Genomic DNA, 12,278 nt, shown 5'->3' with positions numbered 1-12,278 from the left:
GCACGCGGCACGCAGCAGCAAGTATTTACATAGCAACTCGCTAGACGAGAGCAATTTATTTAGCAGGCGTGTAATTGCATTGCATTAGCATCGGCGCCAAATAAACAAATAAAATTTTTGTGCCATTAAAATTGAAGCAGCGAAAAAAGTGTTGAAAGAAAAGCCAGTGTGTATGATTTGATAACAGCAGCCAGCTGGCGCTTAATTAAGACACTGCGGAGCAGCAAGTTGCCGCAGCGAAAATAGTTTGAGACACTCCAAGTATCTATTATAACGAAGTCGTTGAGCGGCGGTATCTGATAAAACATAAAAATTTTTTAAATCGCTTTCAAGTATTTGGCTCAAAACAATAACGCAGCTAAAGCCTATTAAAATGAGTCGCACGCACATCTCGTCCGGCATAATGAGTCGCATGCGAGTTTTCGAAAGTGAGTGCAGCCAATTTGCTTGTTTTTGTCGTAACCGAAATCCGAAATCCGAAATTATTGCTGTTGTCGCTGTTGTGGTTGTTGGTATTTTTTTTATTTTATTTTTTTCAATTTCAACACAAATGCATTACATAGTTGGCGGCTTTCATTCAAGGGGTACCTTTTGTCGCTGTCTCTTTTCGTATGCACTCGGCTTGTCATTGTTTTATTACGAAATAAATTTCACTACTTACTGTTTATTTCTTTCTGCTTTGCATTATATTTTATAGATAGTTAAATCTACGCTGTTACGGTATTAAAATCGCTATAGTTACGAAAAATGGTTGTCGACAGCGGGAAAAATTAACAGCCGAGTTTAAACAATTTTTATTTTTTTTTTGTATATTTTCGAGTTCATCCAAAGCACTTAGAATTTTTGTTGAAACAGTGGGCAACTGCAGCGTCAAACCCCTGCAACGCGGCGCTTTTTAATTAAATCGATTGCCTCAAAAAGGGGGAAGCTTTAACACAATGGCTTGTCTCATAACATCCCTGCAGTAAAATTCAGAGACAGTCTGTTATCTCTGAACTAGTGCAAAACGGCTGCAGAGAGGGACAGTTAAAACTTTTGGTGTGCTAGTTGCGCTCTGTTGAGAAGTAAATGCACAAATTCTCACTTCTCGAACAACACTACAATAGCTCAGCGGGAAGACCTCCGACTCTAATATCGTTGGTCGCGAGTTCAAATCGCGGTGGATGCAGTTGTGATTTCCAGATGTAATAAATTTAAATTGTTAGTGCCGCTAAAAAATTGAAGAGAAATTATAAAATTTAATATAAATAAAATAAAAAAAATTAAATAAAATGCAATCTGTAAAAGAACAGAAAAAATTAAAAAATATAAAAAAATCTAATAATCAAAATTTTGTTCATAAAAAAACTTATTGTCACAGATCTGTCCAAAATGGGAACAGTTCAGAAAAGAAAAATATCCAGTAATCTAGTTTTAAAATATTTTCTGATAGAAAACTTATTGTCCCCGAACTGTCGAAAACAGAACCAGTTCAGAACTACTTCGAAAGTTCTGCAGAGGTGGCAATTTCCACTTCGTAGGACATCGCCATGTAAAAAGAGACAGTTAAAAGCATTGCGTTGGGATAGATCGAGAACCAGTACCGCCTCTTAAAGAGCTAGTTCTGCGCTAGTTCTGAACTAGAGCGATTTACTGCAGGGATAGAATGCGTGTGTGTGTGTGTGTGTGTGCGAAGGTTGTGCGATATTTGGCAGTGAAATTGCAACCTTGAATTGTGAGGGTGAGTTTTTGTTTTTTTTTTGTATCGAAGTATGTGTGTGTGTCACATTCCATTCTATATGGGGAAATCTTTTGAGATGCGGATTTTTGCGCTGGTGTAATATTTTGTGTTTGTGTATTTGAGTCTGTGTAAAAATTATTTTAATGATCAGTACTGGATAATCCTAGCTAATATAGACTCTCAACAGATCATAACGATCGCACACTGGTGTCATTTAGCCCGATTTAAAATAAAGCATAACTTTTATCTCGATTAGAAAAAGGGGTGTGGCACCTCCATGGAATATTACAATATGGATATCGATCGCGTCGATGTATTCCAGAAATGGTGATTCTTAGCAACAAAAGTGTCATAACGGTTTTTAGAAATAATGATGATCTACATTTTTGTTTAACCTATTTTTATGATAAACCTTACCGTTTAGCTGAAAAATGGAAAAACTCAGTTTATGTGACCTTTGACCTTGAGTATTTTTTTTTTTTTCAAATCAAACTTGACCGGTCTGGTAGTTAACAATTTTAAATATGAGGTTTAAGTAGAGTAGAAATTAAAAAAATAGTAGTTATTCGGGCTATTTACTTCAATTAGGTTGACAGGTGATGATTTATGGAAAAAAGATTTTCCCATATAAAAATGAGTAGAAAATGGTTTATTAAATTTACTTTGTTTTGAACCAACTGACGAACCCAACACCGGCAGCAGTGGCAATATCTAATGATATAAAGCCCGATCCTCGATGAATCTCTAAGGGAAATGAGAATCTCAAGAAATTTTGTTTACATTTTTTTCTTTCTTTCAATCGGAAACAGGCCAAAAAAGAAGAGGCTAGTTTGGGACTTTATTTAAAACTGCTCATTTTGAAAAAAAAAAAAAATACACATTTATAGTATCCACTGGAAAACCTCAGATATGTGTCTAGTTTAGATGAAAGTTTTTGTATTCGTTGTGAATATAAACTATGTAGACTACTTGTGTGAAAGACACCAATACTTTTTAAAATAGTATAAATTTTTTCTAAATAACAATGATCAGAAGTGTACAAATACATATTAGCAGCTGATTTCAGAATATAATTACAAAACCAGCTACTTGAAATCTGTTTTCAAGATCAACTTTCTGCTTGAGAAACTTTAATGAGTGTGCGCGCGCCATAAAAAGCACTTACGTTCACACATACATATATATGTATGTGCACATATTTATGTATGTATTTATGTATCGCTTTGAAGCAATTAACCCCTTTTTAGGTGCCAAACAAACCGTATCATCGCGAAACTACTGAGACTGAAATTAACAAAACGTTATTACTAATGGTAGCCCTTTGTTTGTTGTTTTTTTTACATACATACCCTGAAGGGAAACGCACTAGTGCCCAACTGGCTCGGTACTAAGGAATTTAGAACCATCACTAGTACAGTTTGATTCTCTTTTGCATCCTAGCCCACCACCAATTTGAAGTAAACAAAATAGTTATAGCTGGGTGCCACCGCTGAATCCATTTTTCGATAGTTCCGAACCAGTTCCCAACTCGGCACCCCAGATATAAATTTCTAATGAAAAGCTGTTTTGTTCTTTGGGACTTATCACATTTTCTATAACTATTTTGGACATAGTAAATTTGCTTATCAGTGAATAGAAACGATTAGGAATAAAATAGGTAGTTAGATTTTTTCGAAAACGATGCATTTTTAAATGTTCTTGCTTCTTGTATCAAAATATAGCTTTTTGGAAAAAGTGAACTTGGCAACGTTTTACTCTTCGCTAGCGATATGTAAAATGAAATACACAATTTTGTAAAAGTGCCACATTTCGCTGCTTTTGAACCCGTGAGGAGGATCTAAGTTACTATCGGACTGGTTCGTTTTTGGCGATAAAGATTTAGCACTGAACCAGAAATTTGGCTTTCAGGTTTCCCTGCAGGGTATGTACATATATATTTAGGTATAATACATATTTATTTATATGCATTCAAGTATTGTCTGGCGTGCTATATAAAAAGTTATAGAAGTGCTTCTAAGTCAATTCTCAAGGCATTCCGATTGAAGGGTGCTTTACTGTTATTTTTCTGTTCGTTTGTATGCAATTTATATTTGTTTTATTTTAGCGGCTTAGTTGATTGCTCAATAGGTCAAAGCTATGAATGATTGTAGACATTAGGAGCTTTGTGTCAGCGCCAAAGTAGAACTCCAAAAAACAGGTTGTAAACAAGCGCCAAATAAAGGCATACAATTTCGAGTGCTCTATGAGTTGTGTGCGCTAAATTTCACCAAAACGAAAAAAAAAAAACAAAAAAGAACATTTCGAAAAAAATCGACTAAAACCGACCGAGTGAGTTTGTTTAGAGACAAGCAAGCAAGCGTCTGTTGAGTGCTATTGCGATCCCGTTTTTGGCTTTTTACCATTTTAGCCAGCTTGACTCGCCTTTGCAATTAGCTCATTAACAAAAACGATTCGGTAACAGTTGGCGGTGACGTTGTCGGAGCTTCGAGCACAATATTTAATTGGCAAAATAAAAAATTAGTAGAAACTTTTAAACACAATTTGTTCATAAAGGAGAGAAGAAAGCAAAAAAAAAAAAGTGCAAATAATTCGAGATGAACGTGAACGATGCGAATGCTCAATGACAACTAATTTAGACGGCTTTTGTTCGATTCTTTATTTATTTAGTTTTGACTACTAAATATACACTCATTACATTAGACTGTGTCAGATAAAACGAATGTTTTTTTTTCCTTTCGGTTCCGTATGAAGATTTCGTTGTCGGTCAAAAAAAAATAAAAATAATAATTGTGGCAAAATGTTAGCCCGCCATCTTCATTTGTCAGCTAGCGCTAGCGATAATAGGTATACTTAATGAAAAAAAGTTGCTTCCGCTATTTATTTTAGTAAATCATTATATATAACAAAAAAAAAAACTAAAAACAACCTTGTAGCCCATTCAATTCTAGTATAGCAAGTGCAACTTTGAATTAGCTAGGACTTACGGTTGATTTTTGGCATTTTTTTTTTGTTGACGATCTCAGTAATTATCTTTCATACAAAGTGTGTTCGACGACTTGTTTATACAGAAAAAAATTAGCGAAACCTTCAACAAAACTTGCACTTACTATACTGGAATTGAATGGGCTACCAAGTTGTTTTTGGTGTTTTTTTGTTGTATACATATTTTGTTTATCAAAAAAAAAAGCGGAAACAAATTGTTTCATTAAAAATTCTTATTTTTGTGAGCGCTAACTAAAAAATTAAGATATGGGGCTGAAATTTAGCCACAATTATTTTTTTGTGACCAACAACGAAGTTTTCATACGGGACCGAAAGAAAAAAAACATTCGTTTAATTCAACACAGTCTAATGTACATACATACATATATATGTACTTACACGCATATGTATGTAATTGTGTACCTAAACCTTTGCCTTCTTTTGCTACTTCGTTCTTAAGGCTGCTAAATAAATATTCTTTCCGTTGAGCTCACTGAACACCAATTTGATGCGTGGAAATTTGGGTTAATATGACAGCTGCAATAGTGGCAACAAAAGCGGAGGCAATTGTTGCGGTTGATACCTTTTCTTAGCTGCCGTTGTCTCTTTTGATCTGCCTTCCACCGCACTGCCATCAACAGGTGGCTTATTGTTAGGTGTTTTCGCAGAAGGGCCCGTTTTTCCGCTTACCGGTTACGATGAGGCCGTAAAAGAAAGCGCTTCGCATGCCATGATTTTAGGTGCGGTTTGATTTGACTGAGAAGCATGTCGTCTGTATGCTGCTTACCATTTATCGTCTCTATAAGGTCAGAGAACTACTTGCGGTATGCCTTGAAGAAAGCGGTGACGTCAAACAAAACTCTAAAAGTATTTTATTTTTTTTTTTCTTTTGCGAGTACTCGTTTTGGCACAACGTTCATGCGTTCAGCCCATTTGTATTCTTTGCTGATACATAAATATTTTAATCGTCTTGCCACAGTCGACACCTACTACTCTTGTTAACCTTAATCTGTGTAAGATACACTTGTAAGAATCTTTAACTTTCGTATTTTGCGTTTGTGGCGAAAAAGGTGAGTGTTTTCGAGAAACGCATGCGTTGCGTTGCGCGAGCAGAAAAGTATAAAAAAATAAGAACTTTGATGTTCTAGTTTTCTTTTTTTTTTAGTTCAGTTGTATTTCGAGGTTTTGTTGCTGTTTTTATGTGCTTTATTTATGGTCGCATATTTGTGCTTTTCGCTTTTATGCGAGTTAAGCGCATAAGTTCCTTTTGGTATGGCTGCTGCATTTTCTATGTCTACAACGTAGTGAAGTATGTTTTGCGTTTACAATGGCGCAAATAGTTAGAAAATTCCTTTGTTCTTTTGATAACCACGAACAGGCTCTAATTCTTTGTTGGGCGGAAAATTACGAACTTTGGCTTCTTTAGGTGAAGGGAAATATTAATATTTGTACTCGTAGAAGGCTCAGTTAGTGCACATGCACTTCTCAGGTACCAAACCAAACTCCCTAAAGTAATTAGTTGATGGCACCGCAGAGTTTTTTCAGCGGCAAAAGCCGTCGAGGGTGTGTATAACCTGTAGCGTACAGAGGTCGTACAAAGAGTACAAAATGGCCAAAGCGTCTGCCCAAATATTATTATCATGGTATCAATTCCAGTCTCTCTCTTTCCAAGAAGGATGAAGGTGGTCGTACCTTTTCTATCCAACCAGAGCTTACTAAGAGGAATGACTAGATCATTTGTATATAGTTTCAAGCAGCGACCGATAACGGGTTACAGTTTTGGTTTAGTTCTGCATGAAACAAAATATAATGTCAAGAATGTACCCACAAGAGAACTAAACGGGAACAAAAGTATTGAGGACAGTTCGAGCGGAAATAAAATGAGAACAAAGCCGCGAACGATTCAATTCTTCGATAATAGTACAGAGAGATTTGTTCGCATTTTTGTTTTCTCTGTCGGAAAGTTCCTTAAACTTTCGTTCCGGTTTTGTTCTTTGCCAGAACGTTCCGGTGACTTTTGTTCCAAATTTGTTTTATTGGAAAGGTTCCAGATGTTATTGTTGGCATTTTGTTCTCTTTGGAGACGTTCTCAACAGCTTTGTTATCACTTTCGTTCTTGTTAAAATATTCCCGGATGTTTTTTTTTCTCATTTTGGTACGGTTTTTGAAGCGTTCTTGGGAACAAAACTACGAGAACGACATTTACTTTTAATCATACCTTTTGTTCTCGGTCCCACGTCTTAAGGGCTGCATGACTTTCAGAAAAGATGAAAACTTGTAAGTATTTCAGCTTGGCTCCGAAATGCCTTCTGGAAAGCTACCATTTCCGCTTGATATTCGCTGCAGTGGTTGGGGAGGAGTCGAAAAGATGTCTCTTGCCTCTTCTCGAATGTGAAAATTCTCCTGAAACAGAAGGTAATGCGAAAGGCATTTTGTATCAGAAGAATTAAAAAAAAAATTACTCTATTAGACACTTCTCTGACACATGAACTAATTTAGGCATCAAAAACTAAGAGAGGAATATTTTACTACTAATTTTAATTTTTATTATTTGTATTTTCAAGAAATACCTGAAATAAATTCTATTTAATCTCAACGAAACTACTCGCAATGGACAATGGTTGAACTGCTCATGGACGTCGCTTGTGGCAATTGGCCATTGTTGTGGGCCTTTGAATGGCAAGTGGCGGCAATTGGCATTTTTGTACACACAATGAACCGTGTGAAGCGGTTTTGTGAGCATGCTTTCAAATAAAAATGGAAAAAATACTAAAACATAAAAATAAGTCACAATAACAAAGGAAAGACTAACAACAAGCAGAAAGAAAAAATCATAAAATTGCTATTTGTTACATTTCGTTTGGTCATTTTCGCTTTTGTCATAAATCATTGACTCCAATATTGATTAGCTCTGCTTCTTCTGCTCTTTCTTCAGGCGCACGGTCACTGGCACTGCATATTGTTCGAATGTGTTTTTTTTTTTATTTTATTTTTTTTTAGTTTCTTACTTTATTAGTATTCATATGGGGCAAATATGTAGTATCCACTCAAGTCAACAGCAAGACCGCAATGCCTAATCCGTTGGTCACTTGTTTTGCCTTTGTCCCATTTGTCTGGCCACTTCGCATTCCAGTGCGTCTGTAGAATTGAATGAAGCTTTAAAACTACTTTGTGCAGTTGCCGGTTCGACTCCTCAAGCAGCACGAAAAAAATATAAACCATTCATGCTAAACTGTGACACTTAATTCTTCAAGTTTTTGTACTTATTTATTTCCCTCATCTTTTCTTCCAATCTTGCAGGCACCGATTCATCTGCTTCCAATAGTGACAGTCCGAAAAAGCGTTCAACAACGGTAACATCTGCCGCATCGGCTACCCATTCACCCATAGTATTGACAACATCCATCACCTCGGAAAAGGTTGTGCTACGGGAACCTGGATCCACATCGAACGCTGCTGGCCAAGAGTGGTTTGAACAGAAGCGCCAAGCGATTAGCAGTGCACTCGAAGCGAGCGAACGCAGTACAACAACAATAACAATGATGATGTCGTCGCCACCGCCCGGAGTACAAAAAGACGCCGACGGTCTAATACTACCCAGAAAGCTGATAAATCCCTGCCTAGAGTCCAACGAACGACAGCAGCTACATCGTGAGCTGAAGTTCAATAACAAAGTGTAAGTTGCGAGAATTTTGAATTTAATTCCATTCCTTAAAGGTTATATGACGCGGTGGAACACCTATTTTCGAGACAAAATAAAGCAATTTAATAATCCGTTTGTGATAGTCAAACTACCGGAAAGCTTTCCACAGTGGATTACTTTTCCTGAACTTTACATGATTCTATAACTAACCGATGTTCGTCAACCCGAGAAGAAGTTTTACCAAAATTATCTGGCCGACGGGTTGGATGCTTAGATTTATAGATAGGAAATTTAGTATATGGACGTCTTTAATCATTTGTTCGTATCGAGAGGATCGCAAAGCCCGCTTACTTATAATTAATAAAAGGTTTGCAGTGAAATTCAGCAAGGTCGGGTTACTGCAGCTTTGAACCCTCATGCAACTGATTGTTCAGGTGTGAGGTTTTGCTTTAAAAAATACTTCATTTAGATAGGTAAAACCAAGAGTTGCTTGTGCCTTGTAAGGTGGCACTGTTTGTTCAGATGTGAGCTTTCGTGATATAACTACTCCATTGAGGTAGCTAGGGTATTTTTAAACTGAATAGTTTTACGCTAATTTAAATAATATTATATTGAGACTTCTCTTAACAATCGCCGCTGCATATCGTGTCGACTCTTTAAAAAGGTTCATCCCACACTTTGGGAACAGAGCTTCCGAGAATACATACCTCGTTGAGGGAATATCGACTTTATGACGTTCATATGTATGACTTTACAAGTAGATAACAGAAACCAAAAAATTTTAATTTGTATTTTCTTTCTCTCTCCTTACAACAGCGGCAAAAGTGTGCTGAATCAAAAATCGGAGCTGCAGCGCGCCTACGAGAAACAACGCGAACGGCAGCAACGCCAACAGCAGCATCAGGAGGATCTCTCACCCACCGCCGGCCTTAAAGCTGAATTGAATCGTGTGATAATGGAGCGTGCGCAGAAGCACGAGCGCCAAGAGGGCGGCGGCGAGGACGAGGAGGACAAGCAATATGTGAATCCAGAATATTTGAATGCGCGAGCGAAACTGCGCCAGCAACGGGCGAGCGAGCTGAAATAGATGAGGCTGTCGAAGGGGGGGTGGGAATGAAAACCAAATATATGAAGAAATAAAACACAGCACCCGCGCATACAACAAAAATAACAACAACAACCACAACAGAAGCAAATATTTTTTTTTCAGCTCAATTTCGATCCATACAAATACTAAATTAAATAAATTATACTTCAAGACGATTTTTTTTATGATTTTGGGATCAACTAATTTGAGGCGTGCAAAATTGCTTATTAATTGAATTTGGAAATGTTAGAGGCGATAGTAGAGCTAAATTTTGTTATACTAAATTAAATATTTGAATATGTTTTCGAGTTATCGCACATCACTTTTTTGAAGCAGCACTTATAGCTAAAAAAAAAAAAAACGAATTCGTCAATTCCTGTTTTGTTCGGATTTTCGAAGAATTTATTTTCGTATAATTACATGTGTATGCGTTAAAGATATGTATTTTTAAATTAGCTTAATTTTGTTTGTAATCTTGTCAACGGAAATTAATTGGAAAGTTTGCATTTGCACTTTGTTAGAAAAATTTTGTTCGATTGCATACACTTTCGCTGAAAAATATTTTTAGGCGCTAAATTTATTAGAGAAGTTTACATTTACAAATTCAATCGCCAATTTTTGTTTTTTGCTTGTTTTTTTATTTTCAATAACAAAATGTCTATAATTTTAAGTATTTTATTCAATTCTTCCAGCTAATTCGAAATGTAATTTTATTGTCTTAACGCAAATATTTTACTCGTATGAATCTCTTTGTTTGCCTACATTTTCCACTACTTATTCGTAAATTGTCAAAACAACAAAATGTGCTACTAATCATCTATGTATTTACATATTTATATTTAGATGAATGACGAAATTTAAGAAGAAAATGATGTTATTTTTATACATAAAATCACACTTAATCATAAATGTATTTTGTAATGATAATTAATATTTACTAATTACTAATTACTAATTGATATTGTATTGTATAATTAAACTCTATTGTACTGTATTGTATTGTATTGTATTGTATTGTATTGTACTTCTAGTGAAACTCTGACGAAAAATTCTTAAACAACAACAACACAGCACCATGTATGAATCAATGAAACCATAACCCTGAGTTCAACTTTAAACTTAAAATTAATACGAAAAATAAAAGAAGAAAAAAAGTTTAAATGAAAATTACATTACAATTAAAAGAATAATAAAAACTAAAGCAAACCTGTAAATGTTAATTGTAATTGGCGAAAGGTCTGAGCGTTGTGACACAGTGAGATAAATACATTCAAACGTACTAAATATTTAAATGAATATGTGTATGAATTTAAACGAAAAAGAAATCTTAAGTGAAATGTAAAGGGAAATAATAAATCGTTAGCAGTTCTGTAATGAAACACAAATAAAATCAATAATTATATGAAACGTAGATAATACTTATAAAATTAGTTTTAAATAAATTCTATTGTAGTAAAAAGTTAACAAAATAAAAACTTGTTTTAATTTCAAATGCTGATTGGAGCAGTCGATATACAAAAAAAAAAGAAGGTATTGACCAGATGAGTAAATAGTATTGTGCGGGCAACCAAGCCGCGCTCGATCACCGAAAATTTTAGTGGAGGCTGCCCAAAGGCCAATTTTACCCATATAAAATTCCTATTCCGTACAGTATGTAAATACATATATACAATACAGATTTAATAGTTAGATTAAGTATACAAATTATTATTAAAGAAATCTTTGCAATCGTAAACCTTAGATGACAGGTGGAGGTACTCGACATTCCATCACTGAAATACTTGGGAATCCTGACAAAATTTATTCCGCAAACCAGTTGACATAATTTTCCGGCATTATCTGCATGTAAAATATGTAAGAACTCCTACAAATGTATTAACTAATATCACGTAAAAGTCAGTTAAAATCTTGAGATAAGTTAATTTAAGGTAGTTTCTCAGCCTTTTATCTGAGCTCTTTAAGAATTGCTCTCCAAGATGTTATACTTCAGTCTCACTATAGCTGAACGGCTTGTGAGGAATGGTTAACATAAATCCTTTTGCCGCCCGCGACAGCTACTGTAGTCCAATGAGATAATGCCTTGATAATGAAGGCTTCGTGAGCATATAAACCTCTCAAGATTTTCTTCGAACTACTCTCATCTCGAAAAACTCTGCGGCTGTAAAGCCCAAACTACAACACATAGTGCAGTGGCAATTTTTCGAAATCAGCTGTTTTGTTTAGAAAATGTGCGACCTACAATAGCCCCGTTCGATAACGCAAAAATTGGTAACAGTTATTCCTAATTTTTGCAAGTAGTGCAACTGCGCTGTTGTATTTTGGGCTTAAAAGAATTAATCGTCTACGAGGGCCTCCATCTACGGCGGCAGTCCGCTAACCTAAGCTAACCTAACTGGGAAGTAATCAGTTGTGCATCACGATAGTACAATCTATGATAGCATATTGCTCAGTCTTAAGGACCTATTTATCTGACAATAAGTTAAACTACAATCAAAAGGCAATGCGAGAACAGTACTGGCCACTGGTATTAAGGTAATACAGTTTAAGGGGTTTTAAATTTCTAGTCAATCACCCAAAGAAAACTTTGACTAAAGATCATCACTGGCATCCTTGCATACCACCGTTGACTGTAGGGTGGTTATTTGTATTTACGAACAAAATATTTCTTAAACGACTTTCTCCGCTTCTGTGACTGGGTCAAAGAGACATCATATTTTAGTCGCTGGCGATGCTATTATCGGTAGAAAAATCTGAACTTTTTAGTGGCCTCAGGTTCCACAGAAAAAAGCCCTAAGCAGAAAAAGCGGTGACAGGTAATAAGGTCAATGGAAATAAGGTCAATTGAC

At 35.7% G+C, this 12,278-nt stretch overlaps 1 protein-coding gene across 1 annotated transcript; it reads left to right on the top strand.

Moving 5' to 3' along the window:
- The first annotated feature begins 358 nt into the window (after positions 1 to 358).
- On the top strand, positions 359 to 10,517 carry LOC108376738 (protein FAM107B-like). Its single transcript, XM_017632969.1, has 3 exons — positions 359 to 428; positions 8,003 to 8,378; positions 9,162 to 10,517. Exons 1-3 carry the CDS (start codon positions 374 to 376, stop codon positions 9,430 to 9,432), a joined length of 702 nt encoding a protein of 233 aa, XP_017488458.1. The 5' UTR covers positions 359 to 373; the 3' UTR covers positions 9,433 to 10,517.
- The last annotated feature ends 1,761 nt before the right edge of the window (positions 10,518 to 12,278 follow it).

This window comes from Rhagoletis zephyria, unplaced genomic scaffold (assembly GCF_001687245.7).
Source record: "Rhagoletis zephyria isolate East Lansing unplaced genomic scaffold, Rhagoletis_zephyria_1.1 Rzeph_scaffold_10884, whole genome shotgun sequence".
NCBI classification, from domain to species: Eukaryota; Metazoa; Arthropoda; class Insecta; order Diptera; family Tephritidae; genus Rhagoletis; species Rhagoletis zephyria.
Note: the sequence above shows the minus strand (reverse complement) of the source record. Positions and strands in the feature narration are given on the sequence as shown.

Excerpts from the sequence above, each read along its gene's own strand:
- LOC108376738 (XM_017632969.1), top strand. The coding sequence starts at position 374 with ATGAGTCGCACGCACATCTCGTCCGGCATAATGAGTCGCATGCGAGTT. Across the intron at positions 429-8,002 it reads TCGCATGCGAGTTTTCGAAA|GCACCGATTCATCTGCTTCC; the intron begins GTGAGTGCAGCC and ends CCAATCTTGCAG. Across the intron at positions 8,379-9,161 it reads CTGAAGTTCAATAACAAAGT|CGGCAAAAGTGTGCTGAATC; the intron begins GTAAGTTGCGAG and ends TCCTTACAACAG.